Genomic DNA, 24025 nt, shown 5'->3' on the forward strand with positions numbered 1-24025 from the left:
GAAACCACACAACCTTTATTACCCATCGTCCTCCATCTTCCCTCCCATCCTCACCTGCCCGCTCCTGCTCCTGTCCTGTTGGAACCCTCTCCCTGCGTACCTAAAGAGCATCTCGTGTGTACTTGCTTCAAATATCAACTAGCAGTTTTTATTTAGAGAATTCCGTCACGGGATATAAGTCCATTTGCAATGGACCCGTGGGCTTCTCTGATTTCAGTGGTCGTCACGCAGTTACTAGGAACTAGCCTGCACGTGATGGACAGAGGAGGAAGTGACTTCCGCCCACTCTCTCTCTGAAGGCTTCAAGGGCGCAGCCCACTCGTCTTTCATGCTTCACTCACACACCAGAGACCCAGCTCCTTCCTGCACTCGGTGACACTGCCCTGCTCGCTCTGCTCCCTGCCGAACTGACGCCAGGTGAACACAGGGCTTCAGGTCTCCCCCCTGGATGCCCCCACAGACAACGGCCAGGACCTTCTTTGGTGACCAGGGCTTGATCCCCAACGTCCAACCGTCACAAACAAGTGCAGAGCCTGGTGACCTGGGGCAGTCTCCCAGACTCTCAGCAGCACTGGCCCTGGCCCCAGCTCCTCCTTTCTCCCTGTAGTCTAAGCCAGTGATTCAAAACTGCCGGCAAAATTCCCCAAAATGAAACACAGAACAGAAAGGGGGAAACGCAAGTGGCACGGGTTTGCTGGGTTTTGTCTTTTTCAAGAGAGGTCACTAACAAGCAAAAACTCCTCATCCACCAAGACCAGAATGAAGTATATTCTGACCAAGCAAAAGAAACCATCCTTCAGACAAGGAAGGCGTGTCTATCAAAACTCTTACATGGCTGCTCATTTTTCTGTTGAAGTGAAAAGTACTCTATCATGGAGCTGGTCTTTGATAACAAAGACCACCCTGTCTCATTCAGTCCCAGCAACATGGGATACACTCTGCTACTCAACAAGGAACAAACATTGTGCCTAAAAAAGTAGAAGAAACAGGCTGAAGAGATGGCTCAGCAGTTAAGATCACTGGCTGTTTTTCCAGAGGACCAGAGTTCAATTCCCAGCACTCTAACTCCAGTTCCAGGGTATCTAATGCCCCCTTCTGGCCTCCCCGGGCACCAGGCATGAAGCAGCAGGACTCTGGACTCCACCAGCACCTGCACCTGCACCACTGGTCTAAGGAGTCAGTGACAACTCAGACATGGAGGGAGGAACCTGAGCAAAACGCCTCACTCGGTTCCTGGCAATTACTTCAGGGGTGGGAGGGGCGGTAAAGAGATAGTAATTCGATACTTCAGAAGAGTAAATTGGGTCAAAATGCTGAATTAAACACCTATAACGTGAAGATTAAAGTGTTCCAAAAACCCAGAATACATTTAGCCGTGCCTGGCCCGGATAAGAACATCTGTGTGGCAGGGCAAGCTCTTCCCAGTAAATAGGCCAGGAAACGGCAGAAAAACTCACTCCACACATCTCCCATTTTCAATTCCCAAAGCTAAAACCATTTAAGTTTGAAGTTTTAAAAGCCAAAGCCTTCTGAGTTCCATGGTCAATGCATAAATAATAGCTCAAAACCTTTCTTTCCAGAAAACCCCTCAGCACACTCTCCTGTGGTGCATAAACCTTGATCCAGATGCAACCGTGGCCCATTTCCTCCCTCTACAAGGCAGGCGTATTTTATGAATGCTATTAACTGAAAACGAGAGGGAGGAGTCTACATAATGGACTTACACGGGAAATTTCAATGCCATATTATCAAATTTTAATAAATGAAGGTAGGTTTTTCCTTTTTCTACTTACGATGTTCCTTGCTGGGAACTGGGATGGGTTTTGGAAGGCGTATCATATTGTTCTGTGGGGAGAAAGACACAGTCAGAGCAGCGTGGACAGGCATTTATGAAATCATGAACTCTCAGTTCTCCTCCAGTGCCTCCTCCCTGGACCCAGACACAGTGTAAACTCCGCACTGGCTACTGCACTTGGTACAGTCTCCTACGGCCCTGTGTGAGAGAGAGCTTGTTCAGAAGCAAAACGTCAGCAACAAATCCTTAATAAGCCAGAGCTGCTTTGAATTCAGGGTTTGAGAAGGCCACCCCAACTTGCTGCTGGAGACTTTCAAGCTGTGGGAGAGAGTTTCTGTTCTTGATGGCAGTAGACTGGATTCTACAGGCGCTCTATGACAATGCTGTCCTCATATCCCACCTGGCTGGACTTCCAGGTCCATCTGTGACTGCACAGCCTCTGTCCTACCTGTCCCATGTCCCATAGCCTAATTCATTCACTCAGCACCTATTTATAGACTGCCTGGTAGAAACCAATATGTGTAAAAACATCTGGCCCGGTCTTTAAATGTGCTTACAGTTGCCTGAGGGACATGAAACAGATCCACAAACATTTACAACCTAGGGCAGTGTGCAGTTAGTACACATGGCAATTATGTAAATTTACTGTCCCGATTCCAGAATAGCCACTCTATAATGACTAAAGAAGGCAAACTATATAGAAAGTATGAGATGGCTGAATCCCCGAGAATCTGTGGGATTCTACCAGTGTGAGTGCACAAAGACCGTCAGGAGGAAGGAGAACTAATGTGGAGAAGTGGAGGAGTCAGGCCCCAGGTCTGTCCCAGGTGAGGATGGGTATGGAGTACAGTGACCAGCAGGGGTGAGAGCCAGCTTCACAGAACTCTGGGTCCAGGACACAAAGTTCAGGGCCACAGCACAGGGGTGCCTCAGAAAGATGGGTCTCTAACTCCTTCCCTGGTGAGCCCTACAGGGAACAGGGAGTAAGGGAATGTACCAGATGGGCAGTAGCCAATGTGTCCCGACCTGAGGTCAGGGGGGCCAGAAAACAAATGTGGGAAGTTAACATGGGTACTTTTAGGCAGGGGTACCAACTCTTTCACCCTTGCAGTTACCCACTCTCTCCTCACGGTGGCAGCAGCTCTCAGTTTCAAATTATGGCCTAGACAACTAGAGCTCTGAGGTAGAGGCATTCTCAAGGACTCCCTAAGAGGTCAGTCATCCTGACAGGGCTGCAAGTTGGAAACTCTTAGGTGACCATGTTGTGTGAGGTCAGACATAAACAGCAAGACACTCGTATAAAAGCCCTGAGCCTCTCTCCAGATGCCAAAACCAAAGTACCAGGACCAATACGCCCAGTGTGTTGTTGTTTTTTGTTTTTTTTTTTTAAAAGAATTCCAAGGCCAGTCTGGTCTACAAAGTGAGTTCTAGGACAGCCAAGGCTGCATAGAGAAACCCCATTGCGATAGATAGATAGATAGATAGATAGATAGATAGATAGATAGATAGATAGACAGACAGACAGACAAGACAGACAGTTGCTAGTATTCTTTGAGAAATGCACTGCTGTCTTAATTAGTGTCTCAATGGCTGTGGTAAAACATCAGGACCAAAAGCAACTTGAAGAGTAAAGAATTTGTTTCATTTTACACCTTTGTGGTCCATCACCCTGGGAAGTCAGGGCAGGAACTCAAGGCAGGAACCTGGCAGCATGAACTGGAGCAGAGACCATGGAAGAACACTGCTGCTGACTGGCTTGTTCTCCTTCTGGCTTGCTCAGCCTGCTTTCTTACCGCACTCAGGACCACCAGCCCCCAAGTGACGTGGTCACCACAGTGAGCTGGGCCCTCCCACATCAACTAGCCATCAAGAAAACGCACCACAGGCCAACCTGGCAGAGGCAGATTCTCAATTGAGGTTCCCTCTTCCGAAGTGACTCTGGCTTCTGCCGAGTAGACATAAAATTAGCCAGCCCATGACATTCTTCAATGGAAGACTCTTTCTTACGGAAGAATCTCTACTTCTCCCTTCCTCATCTAACAACCATGCTGTCTCTCTTTCAGGCCACAAAGGCCACATTCTCATTAGGATAAAATTCCCCAAAAAACAAGAGAAAAAGCAGCAGCTCTTGGATTATTACCCTGAGGTAAGCCCCTGGTATAGCAACACCCAAGACTACCACCAGAGTCTGACAGACCAAAAGCTGCTCGGGCCAAGGGATGCTTCATCTTCCATCAGTTCACCAGTGGGGTGGGGTAAAGGGTCCATCGTTATACAGTTAGAACTAGCGGCCACACAGCCACGCCCCATGGGAGGCACAAAAGCCTGCAGACAGAAGGGAAGAGAAAGCAAAAAGAAACCCCATCCACAGCTGGGTTGGGACTCTCTTTCAGGGCTCACAACCTCTGTACCGGTCATGTGTTCCCGGACTGACTGCCCAATAGCCATCAATTTCAGCTACACACCTTTACACAGTGCTGTGGGCAATATAACCAGGGCAGAGTGTGGAGAGGCCACTTGGTTCTGACTTCTTTACAAGATGGCATCCTATCTCCCTGGACAGAGGAACAGCAGCCTGGTCTACCAGCATCAGACAGCAGAGTAGGTCAAGTTCGTGCACAGGCTTGTAAAAAGCTGAGGCCGTGACCCAGTGAGGTTGACTGGCAAAAACAGCTGCGGGAGAGACATGCTCTCAGACAGTGATCCGCTCAACCCTAGTCTAGAGGGCTCTATTCTGATTCTGGCTCTTCTAATCTTTCCCCTATCTTCATATCTTAGAGATTCAAGCACGAAAAATCATCCAGAAAAAGAAGAGGGGGGTGATCGAACACAATCGCCTCTGTGGACATTTGTAAGCTCGCTCCTCTCACCCAGGCCTCATCTCCACAGCACTAACACTTCATTCCTTAGCAGTCATCTGCTGCCTGGCACTGGCACCTGGCAGTCTCTTCCCCTTCACTTGTTCTGACCAACTGAATGACTGCAGATATTCCAGGGATCTTTGTAAAGCTGGACGGGCAAATAAGTAACCAGGACATGGTCCATTGCCCCGAGTGGTTACTGTTCAAGAGAAAGCTGGGTCCTGTGAGTTTCCCAGATTCTCCAGAACTTACAGCCCTTAAAAAAGGGACCAAGAGAGACTCACTTGGCCGCAGATAGAGGAACACTGTGAGCTGTGCTCAACATAACCACTGTCAGCAGGTGTGGGGTGCACGCCTTTAATCCGGCAGGGTGGGCAGACCTCTGAATATAGCAAGGGCTACACAGAGAAACCCTGTTTCAAAACTTAAAAGCAACAACAACAAAACCCAGCAACAACAACAGCCATGAGTCATGCAATATTAACTTCTATTTGTTCAGATTTTCATGAAGACGATTACTTCCGATTGCACCTACAGAGTAGCCCAGTATTTGCTTTCTTTCTTAGTCTCTGTGGGAGTTTGTTACAAATGTATCATCATTAAATCTGCTAACATGTATTTAAAAACAAAAAACAAAAAACAAAAAACAAAACACACGCTTTGTTCTGCGATGCAATACACAGTTGCAGATATTCACTTACTTTGGCTTTGGATTGCAGTACTGACGTGCAGAGGATCCTAGAAAGAAAAAGGTCATCATTAGCGATGTGCGGCCTACAGCCTACAGGACAGCACTCTGCAGGCTTAGAAACACGACAGCTTCACAAAACCCAGATACAGAGAGGACTAAATGATGGTATGGACAGCTCACTGTACTTACCTCCTACATTTCACATTTCACTGCCTCCGCCCTCCAGTCCATCATCCCTCATACTGAATAGACAAGAAACCCGTGGAACAATCTGATTCCTCAGGGAATCTCTTTCCTTATTTCCTGGCTTTCCAGAATTTACCTTCCCTTTGGTATTGAACAACTGTAATTGCATAGTTTAAGGCTTTATTTTAAAACCATTATTAAGCCAGGTGGCGGTGGCACACACCTTTAATCCCAGCACTTGAGAGGCAGAGCAAGGTAGATCTCTGTGAGTTCGAGGCTAGCCTGGTCTACAAAGAGAGATCCAGGACAGGCACCAAAACTACACAGAGAAACCCTGTCTTGAAAAACAAAACAAAACAAAAACACAAAAACAAAAAAATTATTGATGGATCTTCTGTCTACAAACTGGGAAGAATAACTACACTAAATTTGGGCTTTTACTGGTATAACTTCTGAAAACAGTACTGTGGGGTTACCTATAAGCATGAATGCATGCATACCAGGCCAGACAATGCAGATCTCCAAGGGTTTGCGATACGTCCTGAAGGTTATTTAAAAGCATACTCCAAGAATGGAGAGATGGCCGAGGGGTTAGGAGCACTTCCTTCTCTTCCAGAGGATCAGAGTGACTCCCAGCACCAACATGAGAGCCCACAAGTATTTAAAACACCAGTGCCAGAGGAACCATCACCCTCTTCTGGCCTCTGTGGGCACTGCATACATGTGGTGCACAGACATGCATGCAGGCAAAACAGCCATACACACACACACACACACACACACACACATCTATATCTATCTATCTATCTATCTATCATAGATAGATAGATAGATAGATAGATAGATAGATAGATAGATAGATAGATATAGATATCCATCCCTTAAGGTAAAAGAAAAAAAAAAGATGGCTGTCGATAAACCATTTAAAAATAGGTCCATGATTCATTTGTTTGTATGGAAGCCAGTATTAGAGTTTGCTATTCACTTTAAAGAAAATTTACGAACTATGAGAAGTTTGCATATGTGCATTCATTCATATAGATGTATGCATCTAGAAATCCGAACTTGTAGTAGTCAATCTACATCAGTCAATTTTCCTCTCCTTGTTTTCCCATCTCTAGAGAAAAAATCTTCAAATGAGAAACCAGTCTGGGAAGTTCTGAATGCTGTAAGATATAATGCCTGTATATACAATTCTAAGATATTCTTACCAATGAGATGGAAGATAGGTATCTAAATAAAACCCTTTTAACGTTCTGTAAAAGCTAAAGTGTGCCCTTTAGCCCAGTCTCCAAAGATTCCAGGCAACAATGTTCAGAGCAATACCCCAACTTCTCGCTGCTGTGGATACTGTCCTGTCCTGCACCCCAACTTCTGACTGCTGTGGACACTGTCCTGTCCTGCACCCTGGCCTCTCACTGCTGTGGACACTGTGCCAGTTGTAATTTATGGAATTAATTACCTTTGTAGGGAAAGGAAATCTGGATGGCTCGGCTGTACTGGGTGTGTGTATGGCTGTCAGAGGAGGGGGCCACGAGTGGGTCATTTCCTAGAAAGAGATTTGGAAAAGGAAGAAAAAGCAAGTATAAGTGAGACATCCACGCCAGTTGGTTCTGAACATAAAATGCAGAGGGGATGGCGATGCACAGACAGCTCAATCTCACGGGGTATTTCGTTCACTTTTAGAACAAGGCCTGCACCAGGCCACACTGGCCGCTGAACTTACAAAGCTGGCAGAAAGCAGCTTAGGGACAGGGGTAGAAAGGACTGGGCCCAGCACTGAACGCCACAGGGCACAGGAACTTCAGCAGGTGCTGCAATGCTTGGGCAGCTCTGGGTATTGGAAGTGGGAGGCGGGGCCGGGGAGGCGGGGCCGGGGAGGCGGGGCCGGGGAGGCGGGGCCGGGGAGGCGGGGCCGGGGAGGCGGAGCCGGGGAGGCGGAGCCGGGGAGGCGGAGCCGGGGAGGCGGAGCCGGGGAGGCGGAGCCGGGGAGGCGGAGCCGGGGAGGCGGAGCCGGGGAGGCGGAGCCGGGGAGGCGGAGCCGGGGAGGCGGAGCCGGGGAGGCGGAGCCGCCGGAGAAGGCCAGGGATCAGCACATTCTTCCACCCAGCTTCTTCACTGCACTTCCGGGAATTATTGGAGTTCAAAGGAAGAACTTTCCTGCCTGACTTAAACAAACAAGTCATTCAGGCCACTTGCTCCACTCTGGAGGGTTCTAATAGATTTGACCCTTCCTGGCAGCGCTATTCACCCGTTTTCAGAAGCAGGCGAATTCTTCTCAGTAGCGAAGCTTTCATCTTCAGGCCCTATTTTCTTGGTTAAAGGCAAGATTTCTAAAACTTGCAAATTAATATGCTTTTCAGAACTACCACATTTATGCTACTTTGCTTAAAAACTTGAGGGAGCTGGTGCACGTCTTTAATCTCAGCACTCATGAGGCAGAGGCAGGCAGATCTCTGAGTTCGAGGCCAGCCTGGGCTACAGAGAGTTCCAGGATAGCCAGGGTGTCACAGAGAAACTCTATCTAGAAAAACACAAAAACAAACAAACAAAAGCACCTTAAGGGAAAACAGGCATGGCAGATTAAAAGTGTATAATCAGAAATAAACATGTATATGTGCAGGAATACATACACGTATATGCGCGTGTGCGCGAGCACACACACACACTTATTGAGAGGGCTAAAACAGCGAGTGTTAGATAAGCATTTCAAGATGAGGAAACTTTTTTTTTTACAATTTTTTTTTTTAAAGGAAGACGTAAGTGATGGGGCCAAAGCCCAGAAGGAGCCGAAGGCTGAGCAGAGGTTATAGGCTCCTGTCTCCCTAGCTACTGCAAAGAAGTCACGTGTTCACCCCTGGCTACAAAGGGGCCAAGTCATGTGTTCAACCCTGGCTACAAAGGGGACTTAGCAACTCTCCCCAGAGGCAGATGCCGAGTCACCTCCTCTGCACACCACACTCTAGCCTAGCACTGCATGCCTGTCAAGCCCCTGCCTGGCTCCTGTCTGAGAGACACCTGCCTGGCTCCTCAACAAGGGAAGACACACACATGCAGTGAGCACCCTGGCTCTTCCCTACTGCCCTGGTGAGTAGTCACAGCAACAGGTGACAATAAGAGACAGTGTATGTGGTAAGGCAACATGACTGAGGGGAGACTGATCGGTTTGTTTGGTTTTTAAAGACACTCTGCTCTTAACAACAAAGCCATCTCTCTAGTCCCTGGTGTGGGCTTTGACTACTTGTTAAAAGTGAACTCATACCTTATTAGTTACAGGCCATCTGCTTTGCCCCAACTGGATCTCTGTCAGCAAGCAAGAGTGGCCTGAATTCTGGACATCAGTTCTCACTAAAAGATAAGCTCTGGGCCGGGCGGTGGTGGCACACACCTGTAATCCCAGCACTCGGGAGGCAGAGGCAGGTGGATCTCTGTGAGTTCAAGGCCAGCCTGGTCTACAGAGATAGTCCAAGACAGCCTCCAAAGCTACAGAGAAACCCTGTCTTGGAAAAAAAAAAAAAAAAAAAAAGATAAGCTCTGACCACTTATTTCTGTGAGGGTAATTTAAGGAAGTGCTTGGAAGCACACGGAATCAAAGACAGTAAGAAGAAACAGCACAACTTTTAGGTAGGAGGCACCTACCTCAGGCTCCTGCCTGGGGCTCATAGTTGCTGAGATTGAAACCTGCACCCAACATCAGCAATCGCCTGCATTTAACTGAAATGTAGTTGTCTAGGCGTTTCAATCCTTCACCCAGTGAGCTTCTTTGCTCAGTCGGCACACTCTAGGTGTGGAAGTCACTGAAACAGCATCCTAATGTTTTCCAAGAATTTATTGGAATTGTGATGACATCTGTGACCTCTTACTGCCAATCACCCCTAACGCACCGTGGCCTAAGGCTGTGCCCCAAGCACATCAGGCAGCTGTGAGGTGCATAAACTCTTGCAGACGCTAAGTGGTTCCTGGTCTGAAAGAATTTCCACACTGCCCTAAATGCCTTAGGCATTAGGGAAATTGGGGCCACTACAAAGAAGAGAAAGTTGAGCAGGTAGTCTGGAGGCTCAGACTCCACTCCAGTCCATCTCCTGCTGGCCCTTCGCCTCATCAGGAGCCTCCTCTCCCCTCCTTGCTCGTTTCCCCCCAGGCCCACTATGTGGCTCTAGCTGTTTCTCTAAAACACAAACTTGCCTCACCTTAAGGCTTCACCCCACTACTTCCTTTGTTCACCGGCCTGTCTGTCCGTCTGTTCTTGCACCTACCACTGCATTGTAACTTTTCCTTTCCTACCTTGGTCCCCACGAAAGCAGTGACTCTGTCCTCTTTACTGGCATCCTAGTATCTAAAATTGTGTCGGGATAGCAAACAGATGGGTAAGCAAGCAATAACGCCACTCTGTATGAAGCCAGCACAAGAAGGCTGCACTGAGGTGATGCCCACGCATATTCCTTCAAGGCCCCTGGGACCAGGCCACTAAAACCAGGCTGGCTGCATGCAGGTCTCAGGGAGTACACCACTTCCCCTTCATTAGGAAAAAACACTTTCAGCCTAAACATGGCCCCAGAGAACCAGTGAAAACTGACACCAAGCATCGTACATCATCTGTGGCTGATCTGTACTCTTAGGGACTGTCAGTGGACTCCCGGCAATCTGAATAAACTGTTGACATGAGATCAAGAGTGGGAACCCTGGGCAGAGGACACTGGGTCAGGACAGGAAAGATGGGTACAGTGCACTGGGGTCCCCACTAGCTCAGAGAGGTGGAATGGAAAGGACAGAGTTGGGGTGTCTGGGCATCCTTTCAGCTCTGTCACTTCTGGGTTCAAAATGGAAACATACAGTCTTTGCTTGCATTTTTTTGCTCCAGCATTCCCAGCACTTCAGAGTTCTAAAGTAGCACTGGGAGACGGTGGATGCTTTTACTGGTGCCCAGTACTTTAACACTATCATCCCTGAAGAAAGGGTTCAGTTTGTCTTGAACTAACAAATACCAATATCTAACAAGAAACTGGACGGTGGTGGTGCATGACTTTAATCCCAGCACTCGGGAGGCAGAGGAAGGTCCATTCTCTCAGTCTCTTTTGGGTAAATACAGAACAGACCACACACTGCTTTAGAGAATTTATAATTAAGACATTATTTATCTTATTTTATTTATTTTTTGGTTTTTCGAGACAGGGTTTCTCTGTGTAGCTTTGCGCCTTTCCTGGAACTCATTCTATAGCCCAGGCTGGCCTTGAACTCACAAAGATCCGCCTGGCTCTGCCTCCTGAGTGCTGGGATTAAAGGTGTGCGCCACCACCGCCCGGCTATTGACATTAATTTTTTTTTTTTTTTGAGTTGATAAATGGAGTATTTTAGAACCAGAGAGGTAAAGGCTGATACCAAAACCTGAGTAAGTTAATTAGTTAAATATTCACCATCCTTGCTAGTTGGCAAGAACATCAGCCTTTAGCATTTCAAAACATGCCTCTGCGGAGTAACAGAAAAGCCCCAAGGACAAAAGGATGAGCATGGTGCAAGACACAGATGATGCCAGTACAGTTTAGATATCTAAAAGATAGATAGGTAGGTAGGAAATAGATAGATAAGTAAATACTCACAAATGAAAAAAATAACCTATAGCCTTAACTTGCTGTCTTCAAACATCAGCATTGGTTAGTATTTTTGTAATGAAGATGGTGGATTCAAAGTATATTTGGGGGCAAATATGTATTTTAGAGGAAAAAAATAAACAGTAGATAATAAAATCCATAGATCAGAACTTCAAAAATCAAACTTTAAGACCAAGAGAAGCAAGTGAAAAGCCAGAGAGTAAGAAGCATATAACCCCTAATTACTACAATTACTCCATATAAGCAATACATTAAGCTCTGAATTCCTAGGAATTCAAGGCAAACTGGGTCACATGACAGTTTATTCAGTTCTCTGACTTGACGAAAGGAAGTTCATAGTTCAAGAGAAGAACCTACTAGGATATTTTTGTTTTGTTTTGTTTAAGAAATACATCATTCTAGAGCAAGAAAATCAGAGCAAGTGGGAATGTGTATATGAGGCTATAGGAGAGGTGATACCCATGGGGTGAGACATTTACAGAAGGAAGGCATTCACAGAACTCACAATAAGCAAAGAAAAACAAAAAGAACCCAGTAAAGAAGTCTAAACATGATTATTCATTTCTCCCTCCCTCCCCCGTATGTGTGTGTGTGTGTGTGTGTGTGTATGTGTGTGTGTGTGTATGTGTGTCACACAGGATCTCACTAGGTAGCCTTTGCTGGCCTGAAACTTACAGAGATCATCTGTCTTTCTCTGCTGTGGAGGGCTGGAAATAAAAAAGTGTGGCTGATATGTAAAATTAAATTAATTATAAAATATTTTGTTGTTGTTGTTGGTTTTTCGAGACAGGGTTTCTCTGTGTAGCTTTGCGCCTTTCCTGGATCTCACTCTGTAGACCAGGCTGGCCTTGAACTCACAAAGATCCATCTGGCTCTGCCTCCCCGAGTGCTGGGATTAAAGGCGTGTGCCACCACCGCCCAGCAAAATAAAAATATTTTCTAAAAAAATCATGCACCACTACACTCAGCTCTTTAAAGTTTCAAAATCTCATTAAAGAGGCCACGGGCACCAAGTTCCTCTGTCTAAAAAGTGAGAATCAGGATATGGGGCTATTTAAGCCTGGTGTCTCCCATGCTACACCCATATAAGGTGTTTCTTCTCTGGGAAGTGAGCACCCATCTTCGGTGGCTATGGGCAAGCAGAAAACTTGAGAAATCTGTAAAACTCTGATCCAAATTTCTTGCAGTTTGTAAACTCCATCTTGACAAGTAAAATCTGGTAGAGACCTGAATAATGTTCCGTGCTGGAGGCACTGCTCAGGAAAGAGAGATCACATTTGTCTGTTTGGTTCAGGATTGCTTCCAGGGATACACAGTAATTATGAACTCACCTTCAGAATCTCTTCAACACAGTGAACTTCATTGGAGAGCGTCTGCTGCAAAGGAAAGGGGAGAAAGCTCATTTAAAACTCTCGACTGGGGGAGCAGTGATCGTGGTGGGTCCAGGTGTGGATGAGCACAGGTAGGCTCGCCTCAGGGACCCACCCTGTACCATCAAAGCACTAGTAACTGCACTGGGGAAGAATGAGTCATCGAGTTCATCATGGGGAAGAGCTGGCAGCACACAGGCACCCACACCCAACTAAAGGTGACCGTTAGGTTGAAGGCAAGTGGTGGACAATGTGTCTCTGGAACCAAGTGCGTAATTCCCTGCTAAAGAAGGGAGAAGGGGGAAGGAAGGAATGATGGAAAGGAGGGAGGGAGGAAGGAACTTAGTGAATCTAAGAGGACACAGGATGTAACAGAAATGGAGGCAAAAGATGGAAGCAGGTAACACAGTTGGCTAACTTCCAACAACACTCAATGATAAGCCATGTTAAAAGAAGACAGACACGGAGTTCATCTCAACACAACTGCAGCCACAGTGGAGGCCAGAGGCCAGTCATGGATAGCTCTTCATTACAGTTTTCCAAAACTCATTGTATGTTTAAAGATCTCTCGATCTCTCTCTCTGTCTCTCTCTCTGTCTCTCTCTCTCTCTCTCTCTCTCTCTCTCTCTCTCTCTCTCTCTCTCTCTCTGTGTGTGTGTGTGTATGTGTGTGTGTCTGTCTGTCTGTCTGTCTGTCAGTACTCCCAAAACTATGTGGAAAAACTCTGTCTCAAGAAACCGAAAAGTGTACTAATTCACAATTGAGGTTTATTAATCCACCGTTTTGTCTTGGTCTAATTTAAGAACAATAAAAAGAAAAAAAAGGGTACAACTTTTGCATCATGCTGTAATTGAGTCTAATAGTCTGGTCAAAATTAAAATGCAATGGGATCTGCCTTGGTACATGCTCAAAACAAGTAAATACCCTGATGGTGGTGATTCTGGGGACGTTTTTGGAGCCTGACATTGCTGAGGCACAGCAAGAAGTTCAGAGATATGACCAGAGAGAGTTAAGGAAACCTACCCTACTGCATCCATCAACCCCATCCCCAGACATTCCACGGGTCAAAACTAGCTTTTAGTTTCCAAAAACCATCAAAATATGCCAAAAACCTGGAGCAAATGATAGTGCCACATTTTAGGATAAATGTCAGATTAAAAAAAAAAAAAATGGTGTTTTCACCTGGGCATAAAATATGACCATATGCTGATTTCAATGACTGACAGCCATGATTAGAAAAAGTCACCATCAGAAGTGAAGAGAATTGCACAGAGGCCGGGACTATGTCTCAGGACAATAGTCCCCTCCCCCTGCCTGGAGCAAGGATGAAAGTGAGAATTCAGTCAAAGTGGCTGGCAATTAGCAGAAATGGAAAATCATGCTGTGATGAGGACCCACAAAAGACTTTGCCCATTCTTTCCAAGACACAGAATGAGGTGGGAAGTCACCCTCCAAGGTGTATTTTCCTTAGAGGTAATTTCATGCCTACAAAGTACTAAAAGGAGCCTCACAACCTCTTGTCCTGCTTCCTGGGGACAGCATTTGACTCCTGGTGCCCTCTCCTACCCACATTCCCACCCGACACGTCCTGACTCCTGGGGCGCTCTCCCACTCATATCCCCATTTTCACACCCCCTGTCCTGCTGCAGAGAAGGTTAGCGCTCATGCCCTTTCTTACTAGCCCTCTTGCGTGCCCCGAGCTACCTTAGAAGCTATATTTAAAAGAAAGAGCTGGTGAGATAGATGGCTCGGTGGGTAGAGGTACCAAGCCCAATGACCTGAGTTCAATCCCCACAAGCCACATGGTAGAAAGAGAGAACCAAATCCCAATGGTTTTCTTCTGGCCTCTGCCTGTGTGCCATGCCATATGCACACGTGTGCACACCTAAACAAATAAATGTGAAACAAAAATGAAAGAAGCCACAGGAGACCCGGCGTAGCTCAAGTCTAGCAGATGTTCGGCCTCTCCTCTTCTCTCCCCCCACGTTAGAGCCAAGTCAGAGAACCGGGTCTTCTGTAGCGTAAGAACAGGCTGCCTCACGAAATAAAGTACAGCCCGGCACCTCAGAGTCTGCCACCGAAAGGAAACTTCCCAAAAAGGGAGGAGACTTTTGAGCAAACCCGTGTGCTAATCTGGCTCTTAAAATCCACATCCTCCTGCAGGGCTCAGGCTCTGTACTGTCATTCCTGCTGAGCAGAAGCAGGCTCTCCCGGTAGTTCCTGCCAAAGAATGAACAATCAGTCCTGGCTAGCCAGCTGAAACTCAATGGCAGATTTTTAAGAGGATTTCTTAAAAATAATAAAACACAACAGCAAAATCAATAACTGATCATCAAGAAGAGCAGGGCTTTCCCTAAGGGTACGAAGTCTGACTCAGTCCCAGCAGCGTCCACGATCCTGGAGGAGGTGTTCCACCACAGCTCCCGCGGTCTCTGCTGTCACTTCACACATGGATTCTACAGAGAGGCCGATACTCCAGCAAGCTTACTTCCCCACTGGGGTGGGCATGGCCTTAAGACAAGAACAACAGCCCTACTCAATTAAGCAGAGAATATAGCAGCTACTTATGGAAGGCATATTATACTTGGCACTGCATTGAACTCTTAAACATACTATAATTCCCTCAAATTGAACCATTGATTATAAAATTGATCACTAGGCTTGGCATGGAGTAATCAGTCCACTAAATGCATCCATCAGCCCCAAGATATACATCCCTATTACAAAAAAACCTTAAGATCAATTAAAATGTCTCAGGGAATGGTGTGCAATATCCAATTTCATTCTCATATCAACCCCTGTGGTAGGTAGGCAGTTTTTACAGCACGCAGACTAAAATTGTGTGTCACACAAGGTCACACAAAAGCTCTGAAACAGCTGAGCCAAGCTTCAAGATCCTGTCAAACTGGCTTTCCAAAGACTGTCTGTGCCTGAGACAAACACGCCTGGGAGACCTGGGTTTCTATTTTATGCATGATCAAGACCATTAAGGAACAGTGTTTCTTCATTTCCTTCTTTCTACAAGCAGCAAAGCTGAGTTTGGGGATTCACATTTCACTGCCTCTCACTACTACATCATGCTTCAGACAGACTAAAAAAAGCAGAATTCTGGCCACAGTCTGATCTCTGGCCTCCTAGAGCAGCGCTCAGTATTGACACCAAAATGAAGAGCATTTGCAGGTCTTCTGAACTTTGTTTCACTAAGCTAAAAGGAACTGAGCAGAAGAAACACTAAAGGCTCCCGCAGTGCTCAGTTTAGCATCAAGTTCCAGCAGAACCGCTTTTTTTAAAAAAAATAATGATCCTATTTTCATTAAGGCTTGCTTACCAGGAAATGGGGGCCACAGAGGGTGGACACTGAAGAGGGGAGCCAAAAGATCCCAGCTTCTCTAGGGTGGCTTTGCTCACGACCTGCTCAGTGATCTTGGATAAAATTCAACCTCTTAGGACTATTTCCTTATTGTGATAGAGGAGAATATTACCACATCTAACCACTTCACAGGAGTGATGTGAAGTCAAGTGTACTGCCAAGGGACTTTAAAAGCAGGCAAAAGGAATCAACATAAGGGATGCCCAGTGCCAACATCAATTAGTGACTGTGTCAGAAGAACTTCCACCCAGCTCTTCCTAGCAGCCTTTCTTCCTGCCTCTTGGGTTGTGATATGCTGCTCCCCTACCCCACCGGCTCAGTGAGCAGGGTGTCCCTGGCTGGAACAATCTTCCCGTTGCTGCCACCTGCTCAACCGACCCTCAGGGACAGAGAAAATGTACCCGGCTGCTCCCCTCTGCCCAGGTTGCCAGGGAGTTCCCCAGGCCACTCCCAGAGGCACACTCTGCTACAGATGACTCCCCCAGAGCAGCCTTCTGTATCACTAGGGGGCCCCCAGACTTGTCTATACTCCACCGTGTTAATCCCTCTGCTTCTTCTAGGCCACAAGTTCTATGAAAGCAGGGGCTGGCCACCCCCCCCCCACCCCAGACTTGACCACACACTACCTGCTACATAAATGCCACCAGCAACATGTGCTGGTGTTTCCGTTCTGATTTCTGGAGCTGGAGACATGACTTGGTGGTTAAGAGCTCATGCTGATTTTCCAGAGGACCTGGTAGGACTCCCAGCACCCACATCTACAACTCGAGTTCCAGAGGAGCCCATGACCTCTTCTGGCTTCCATGGCCACAAACACACATGCAGGCAAAACACCATACATACAAAAAGAATTTTAAAATGAAGTAAATTTTAAATGTGAGGGCTTTGGAAACACAGTGGGTGCCGTAGGCTGTTTGAATTAGAAATCAACACCTGAGCTAACTATGCAGAAACAAGCCTATGAAGGGCGTGGAGCAAACCATCTGTCCCTGTTTCTCCTCAGAAACTAACTTAAAAAAAACGCTCCCAGATTGGATTGGCAACCAGCCAAAAGACTCACAATCCCTCACCTATGCCACAGGTCATGGGCAGAGGGGGCGGAGAGCTCAGAACTCCGGCATCAGCTTGACAATCAATGGCTCCCACAAAGGGGGCTGGAGGGGAGCAGAGAGGAAGGAGAGCAAATGTGTGTGTGCTCACCATGAGCAGGTGGAGGCCAGAGTTGACGGTCATATTGCTCTTACCAAACCTGGTGCTTCCAGTCTAGATGAGGCTGGCTGGCTGGCTGGTGACAGTCTAGACAGGCCCAGGATCTGCCTGTCTCTCCCACCTCTGCCCCCAAGCTGCAGTCACAACCATGGTTACCCAGGCCTGGCCCAGCTTTTACATGGGTTCTGGGGGATCCAAACTGGGTCCCCATGCTTACATACCAAGCATTACCTTCGAGCCGTCTCCTCAGCCCCAAGCTGCCAAATTCTAAGGGTGTGTGGTCTCTGACCTATAGCACGGATACCCGTGTGTTCCAAATATCATGCTGACAAGGTTTCTGATCAATGTGCAAACAACTGACATCTCTGACTAGTAAAATCACGGCGCACAGTCCCCTCTGAAGAAACACCATGTAACTAGGACGAAGACGAGAAGTTTGATGAGGGTGATGTCCCAGCTATATGAAGAAAAACAGATAAGGTGCTCTGTCAGCATCTGCATAAAGGAAAAAGTGTCAGAGGCTAGACCACAAGTTTAGAGTTGCCTGTTATGCTTAAAGTGCTGCTTGGAATAATGAACAAAAGGTAACAATTTTTTTTTTTCCTGCAAAGAACTACATGGGGGGCTGGAGAGACGGCTCAGAGGTTAAGAGCACTGGCTGCTCTTCCAGAGGTCCTGAGTTCAATTCCCAGCAACCACATGGTGGCTCACAACCATCTGTAATGAGATCTGGCACCCTCTGCTGTATACATAATAAATAAATAAATCTTAAAAAATAAATAAATAAGAACTACATGGTTGGGGAACCACCCTAGTTCATCTCTTTTACAAACTTATTGAAAAAAAATTTTCAACAATTTATATTTATTTTATGCACATTGGTGTTTTGCCTGCATATATGTCTGCGTGAGGGCCTCAGATCCCCTGGAACTGGAGTTACAGACCGTTGTGAGCTGCCAGGTGGGTGCTGGGAATTGAACCTAGGTCCTCTAGAAGAATAGTCAGTGTTCTTAACCACTGAACCATCTTCCCAGCCCCCACCCCGAACCTTTTTTTTTCTTTTTTTGAGGCAGGGCTTTTCTGGGTAACAGTCCTGGCTGTCCTGGAACTCACTCTCTAGACCAGGCTGGGCTCAGACTCAGAGATCTGCCTGCCTCTGCCTCCCAAGTGCTAGGGTAAAAGGTATGTGCCACCACCGCCCAGATTCTCCTTTACACTTTTAAATCCTAAACCATTAAATCTATCACTTGGCTATTGTGGAAAAACCAAAAACAAAAAACAACCAACGAACAGCCAGGTGGGGGGGTGGCGCATGCCTTTAATCCCAACAGGCAGGAGAAGGACGCATCTGAGTTCCAGGCCAGCCTGGTCAACAGAGTGAGTTCCAGGACAGCCAGGGCTACACAGAGAGACCCTGTCTCAGAAAAAAAACAAAAACAAAAACAAAAAACAAAAACAAACAAACAAACAACTCACACACATTATATTGAAATTAAAAAAGATAAAAACTCCTGGAAGTCCAGCCCCCTGTCTTCGGCTCCTGGACCTTTATAAACTCCCTCTGTGGAACTGTCCTCCTCCTGTCCCAGACGTGTGTGTGTGTGTGTGTGTGTGTGTGTGTGTGTGTGTGTGTCTGTCTGTCTGTCTGTCTGTCCTCAGCAGTGCCCATTGAACCCTACTCACCACACAGACTACAGCACTGAATTGCTGTCTACAGACTGGCAGCCACCTTCCCAGTGTGGACACGATGCGTACGGAACAGGGCCCAGGCCTGCTCTCATTTCCCAAAGGAAACTGGAAAGTCCTTGAGAGAAAGACAATGTTTGGCTCCCTTTCTAGCAGTTAAACTGAAGTACTGAACAAGGGACCAAGCTTGCTTCTTGTGTGAGGACCTCAGCTGGGCTTTCCAGATCCCACCATAAGGGTGGGCTCAGTAACACACATCTGTAACCCTGGGGCTCCTGAGGCAAGACAGGACATGGTGACAGGCAAATGCGTGGAAAAAACATGAGGTCAGCTAGCCTGGCACACACAGATAAAAACAGAGAGACCCTATGTTAAGGTAGAGGCTGTGCTCTGACATATGGCCTCACAGCACATGCTTGCTCCAAGTGCATATGTACATGCTGGTGCACACATGCATATCATACACACTAAACATGAACCAGTAAATAAGTACTGAATGTACATATGTGTGAAATACACCAAGCCTGGAAAGAGTGTTACGAGGAAGAAATAAAATAGTGCATGTTAAAATCTGTGCCATACAAATAAATAGATGCAATTATATGAAGATACCATAATCATCACTTCTAAGAAAGATTAGAGTCGGAAACCAAAGGGCCTGACTGAACAAGGCTTGAAATTAATTGTACTCCATGAATAAATAAGCAGAAAATCACCTACAAAGCTAAGTCAGCTCCAAGAACACTGCCTGGTATGCCTGCTTCAGCTGGGAGGCTCATGGCACCACAGTCCCTGGGCAACTGTCTGGATGGCAATCTCTATACACCAAACTTTAGGATAAGAGTTTCTGGGGTTTCTAGATGGATGTGTGGGCACACATGTACGCCAATTAAAAACAACAGCCACAACATATGTGCACACGTACACACATAAACCCAAGGGTGTTTAAGGCTCTTAATGAAAGAGAATTACTAAATAAGGCACCCTAAACAGTTGTCTTTAATTGAAAGTATGCTCTGCAAGTTGCATTTAACTCAAACTCTTCCTTTAAAAATGATGGATGAATTGGGCTGGAAAGATGGACCAGCTGGGAAGAGCACTGACTGCTCTTAAAGAGGACCCAAATTCACCAACACGGAATGACTCACATCTCTCTCCATGGGCACTGCTCAAGTAGAGAGATACCAACACACACATCATTTTAAAAGCTTATTTTTTACTGAAGATTATTAAACATGTCTCATCTCCCTAAAAATGTCCCCAAAACCTGGACAGATTTTTTTTTTTTAAACTTACATTTTTTTGTGTACATGTGTATGCATGTAGCTGTGTGGATGCATTCAAAAGTGTGTATTATGAGTCAGAGGGCAATTTATAGGCACTGGCTCTCTCCTTCCTCAATATGGGTCCCTGAGATTGAACTCGGGTCAGCAGGCTTGGTGGCAGGCTCTTTGCTCACTGAGCCATCTTATTGGCCCCTAAATAGTGAGAAGGTTTTTGTTGTGGTTGTCGTTTTGTTTTTAAACAGGTTGTTTCAAGTTCTTTTTTTTTTTTTTTTAATGCTAGGGATTGAAGCATTGCTAAGCACACATTCAGCCACTGAGCTACATCCACAGGAGGTCTAGTCAGTGGTAAGAAATGAAAACCACTGGTAAGAGGTGATTTGTGCACACACAAAACCATTCATGTCCCTAGACACCTCTTTGTAGCATCCGACTGCATGCCAGACACAGAGATTAGCACACATCTGATTAGATGGCACTTGCAGAAATCTTTCCGGTTCTCCAAACAACGTTTTAGAAGGAAGATGTATACAAGATTCTAAGTATGATGAAGAGGTACCATGGTGGCACATGTCTGCGATGCCAGCTCCCAGGAGGCCCAGGCCAATCTTCAACTACACAGCGAGACAAAGGACGAAGAGGAGCCCACAGGCCATTTGTGATTCACTTCCCAAAAAAACCTGCTACAGGAGACAGCACAGCTTCCCTGGGGGAGAATCTGGAGGTGGTGGAGGTGGAGGAGGAGGAGGAGGAGGAGGAGGAGGAGGAAGAGGAGGAGGAGGAGGAGGAGGAGGGGAAGGAGACTACACTTCTGCTCTTCTCTCAAAGTTTACCCTCACACTCAGCTCTGCATTGTAATGAAGGTTTCCTCCCTCATCAGTCTCCTCCAAACAGCATGCTCGGGTGGGGTAAAGGCAGCGTATGTGTCCCTGGGAGGCAGGAGACCCCACAGCTACACGGTGGCAGAGAATGCCCTCAGTCCGTCTGCACTGGAGCCCACTTCAGTCAGGAAATGACAGCCCACAGCCGGACTTGTTTGAGATACACTTTTAGGGAAACGGCTCCACTAGCCGCAGACTATGCTCTCCTTCTGACTTGGAAACTAAAGCAAACGTGTGGGGGGGGAGGGTAAAACACAAAACACGGAAGCTTTTATGAACCCTTCCAGGAAGCGGCCCTGAAAGACCAATGAGAGTAATTAGACCATTCTGTGTTCCTTCCCAGGCAGCCCCTTCATCAAGGACAGAAGCGTTTGTTTTCACTGGTGGTATAGAGAGGGTCCATTTTCCTAAAACACATGCAAACACTGTTAAAAAAAAAAAACTCAATCTGAATTAACTGAACTTTTCCACCCTGGAAATTCTGTTTAGAGTTTTGTTAAGAGAAAGCAACATTGGTAATTCTGAAACTCGGGATTCTGAGTCTCGCGGTCTGGATTCAATAAATAAAAGCAAATCAAGTAGTGAATAGCTGTTCTCTTCATGGAGAACTGCAAACATTAACCGGACACAAACATGCCACCATCCCCAACCTCCAGCACCATTCCATCTCATGGATTCTGAGTTCCTAGGTGTTTGGTAGCATTTTCAGGGAAGCCAATGAAACAACAGTACCGACCAGTGTTGATGCATCTGTACCAGCTGGTCGAGTAACTTCTCAGTACAAAGTGAGGACTGTGTTTAAAGTCACTTAGAAGTGGTGCCTGGATGAACAGTCAGTCAAGCAGCACCAACACCCCACTATTAGAGAGCGTGTCGACCCTACTTTTCAGCTTCCTGACTGTGAACTATCACTATTCGCCACATAGTGTGGGGAGCTGCCATCCCCAAGCATTAGGTAAGCCCCTAAAACACTGGACTTTTGATGAGAGATCACATGAGGCCCCGTGAAGCCCCTTGTGGGTATAGCAACCATGATTAAGGATGGCTAACCAGGCTCTAAGGGGTGGGGGTTGGGGAACAAACCACCACAGAGTTCTAGACACCTCACTGCAGTGATTAAAAAGGGGGGAAAAAAAAGACAGGTTCTTTCAAATGGCCTAAACTATTATATGATCCATTTCTCCTTCTGAAACCCAATTCTACTTCCTAAAGTGCCTTCAGAAAGTGTGCATGAGAGATTGTTTTGAGTGTGAACATAAACTGTGCCAAGATGAGTACTTCAAGTAGAGCGTGTCACTCCGAAGAGCTGTGAACTCACAACTGGGTGTGTTCTCATGGTGCGCTCTATACGACCTCTGTGCTGCCCACATACATGTGCACAGGCACACATGCCCACTCTGCCCCTCCTGCTGCGCCTGTCTCTCACAGATCACACTGACATAGAGCTCTCATCTCAGACAACAGTCCTACATTACTCTGTCAATCATGGCATGTTTACAAAGACTTAAACCTGCTCTTCCTTTTAAGTGTTCTGTTCCTGTCTGTCACATTTAAGTGGCACACGGTGTTTGGAAACAATGTTTAATTCCGAGTTTCATGGGAGGGTTTTTGTTTTTTTGTTTTAATAGCTAAGTATAAGCTGAGGCTACCGAGGGATCTAAATGAAAGGGACTGGGTGGGACTTTCAGTCAGTTTCTGGAGGAGGTTGAAAGAAGCTGAAGTCATAGGAATGAGATAAACCATTTAATCCAGGCCTTGTCAGGACGAGGGCAGAGGTTTTATCCCAGATTTAGCGCGGCAGTAATCACAACGTCTCCTCCAGGCTAGGTCTTGCTTCTCTGGCTCCTGGCTTCGATTGTTTTCAAAAACAAAAACCAGAATCCAGCAGTGGGGGGAGGAGGGGGGAGAAAATGACTGCAGTGCTGGCCTGAGGTATGAGTACCGCTAGCAAACAAACAGCTCCAAACTCCAAACTCCGCTGGGGGATTAGGGATACTGTACAAACACAGGAGGAGGAAGGAAGAGCCGCCTTCACTTCCACACTGAACAAGAAACAAATGAATGGGCACAGTATCGGAAAATCACCTCGTGAGAGCAGAACTAACTTATTACCGTGCACTGGAGCAGCATACACAAGACCCTGGGTTCAATCCCCAGGACCAGAAAAAGAAAAGGAAAAAGAAAAGGGGGGGAAAAAAGGCTTTAAGAAAGTGCTGTCAGAATTTTATAAGTGGTTATAAATCATTTGTTCAAGCCTAACAAGAGGCACCTAAATTTAAACTATGTTTTGCTCTTGTACAATCTGTTTAAAACCAAATTCAAGTAGATGTGGTATGCAAGCCTGTGCCTACCGGTTTAACTGGAGACTGAGAACAGAGTGTGTGGAGTCCAGACATACCTGGTTTACACAGCAAGGCCCTCTCTCAAAGAAGGGAGGAAAGGAGGAGGGATGGATGGAGGAAACAAGGGAGGATTTTAGAAGAAACTTGGTCATCACACTGAATCCCAGAAAACACTTAATCTTTTCCTGGCTTATCTTCAGATATAAAAAATGTGTTCTGGAAGGTAGAGAAACTGTGTAAGACCTTCAGCAAAGGTCACCTGCTAGTCATTTATTGACCAATCAAAAGTGAAAATACACTTCGTAGCAAAGTTCTGAATAAATACTTAACGTTCCTCAATAAATGCAGGAGCAAGGTAAAGGACAGGTGAGGAGTAGCATACGGGGGATTGCCACAAGTTCAAGGTTACCGTTAGCTTCATAAGCAAGCCTTGCCTCAAAACAAACTTGTTTTCAACCAGCATTTAAAATGTGAGGGGATGGGCTGGAGAGATGGCTCAGAGGTTAAGAGCACTGGTTGCTCTTCCAGAGGTCCTGAGTTCAATTCCCAGCACCCACATGGTGGCTCACAACCATCTGTAATGAGATCTGGCGCCCTCTTCTGTGTACATAATAAACAAATAAATCTTTAAAAGAATGTGAGAGGAGAAATTACCTTTAAAGCACTAAAAATATTTTTAAAATTTTAAAAGTGAATATTTTCAAAACTAAGAGAACAGCTTTGTCCCTATTTTGGAAGCATT

At 46.3% G+C, this 24025-nt stretch overlaps 1 protein-coding gene across 4 annotated transcripts in view; it reads right to left on the minus strand.

The window, feature by feature from the left end:
- Aff1 (AF4/FMR2 family member 1) overlaps positions 1-24025 on the minus strand; it is a 165747-nt gene that overhangs the window by 30276 nt on the left and 111446 nt on the right. For 3 of the 4 annotated variants that reach the window (XM_036200861.1, XM_036200864.1, XM_036200862.1), the window contains 4 exons: positions 12474-12518; positions 6996-7082; positions 5358-5394; positions 1794-1845 (listed from right to left, as the gene is read on the minus strand). In XM_036200861.1, the coding sequence (XP_036056754.1) occupies positions 1794-1845; positions 5358-5394; positions 6996-7082; positions 12474-12518 (221 nt within the window). The remainder of the gene's footprint in view (positions 1-1793; positions 1846-5357; positions 5395-6995; positions 7083-12473; positions 12519-24025) is intronic. The other variant, XM_036200863.1, reaches the window with a different exon arrangement.

Source organism: Onychomys torridus, chromosome 10 (assembly GCF_903995425.1).
Source record: "Onychomys torridus chromosome 10, mOncTor1.1, whole genome shotgun sequence".
Taxonomy (NCBI): Eukaryota; Metazoa; Chordata; class Mammalia; order Rodentia; family Cricetidae; genus Onychomys; species Onychomys torridus.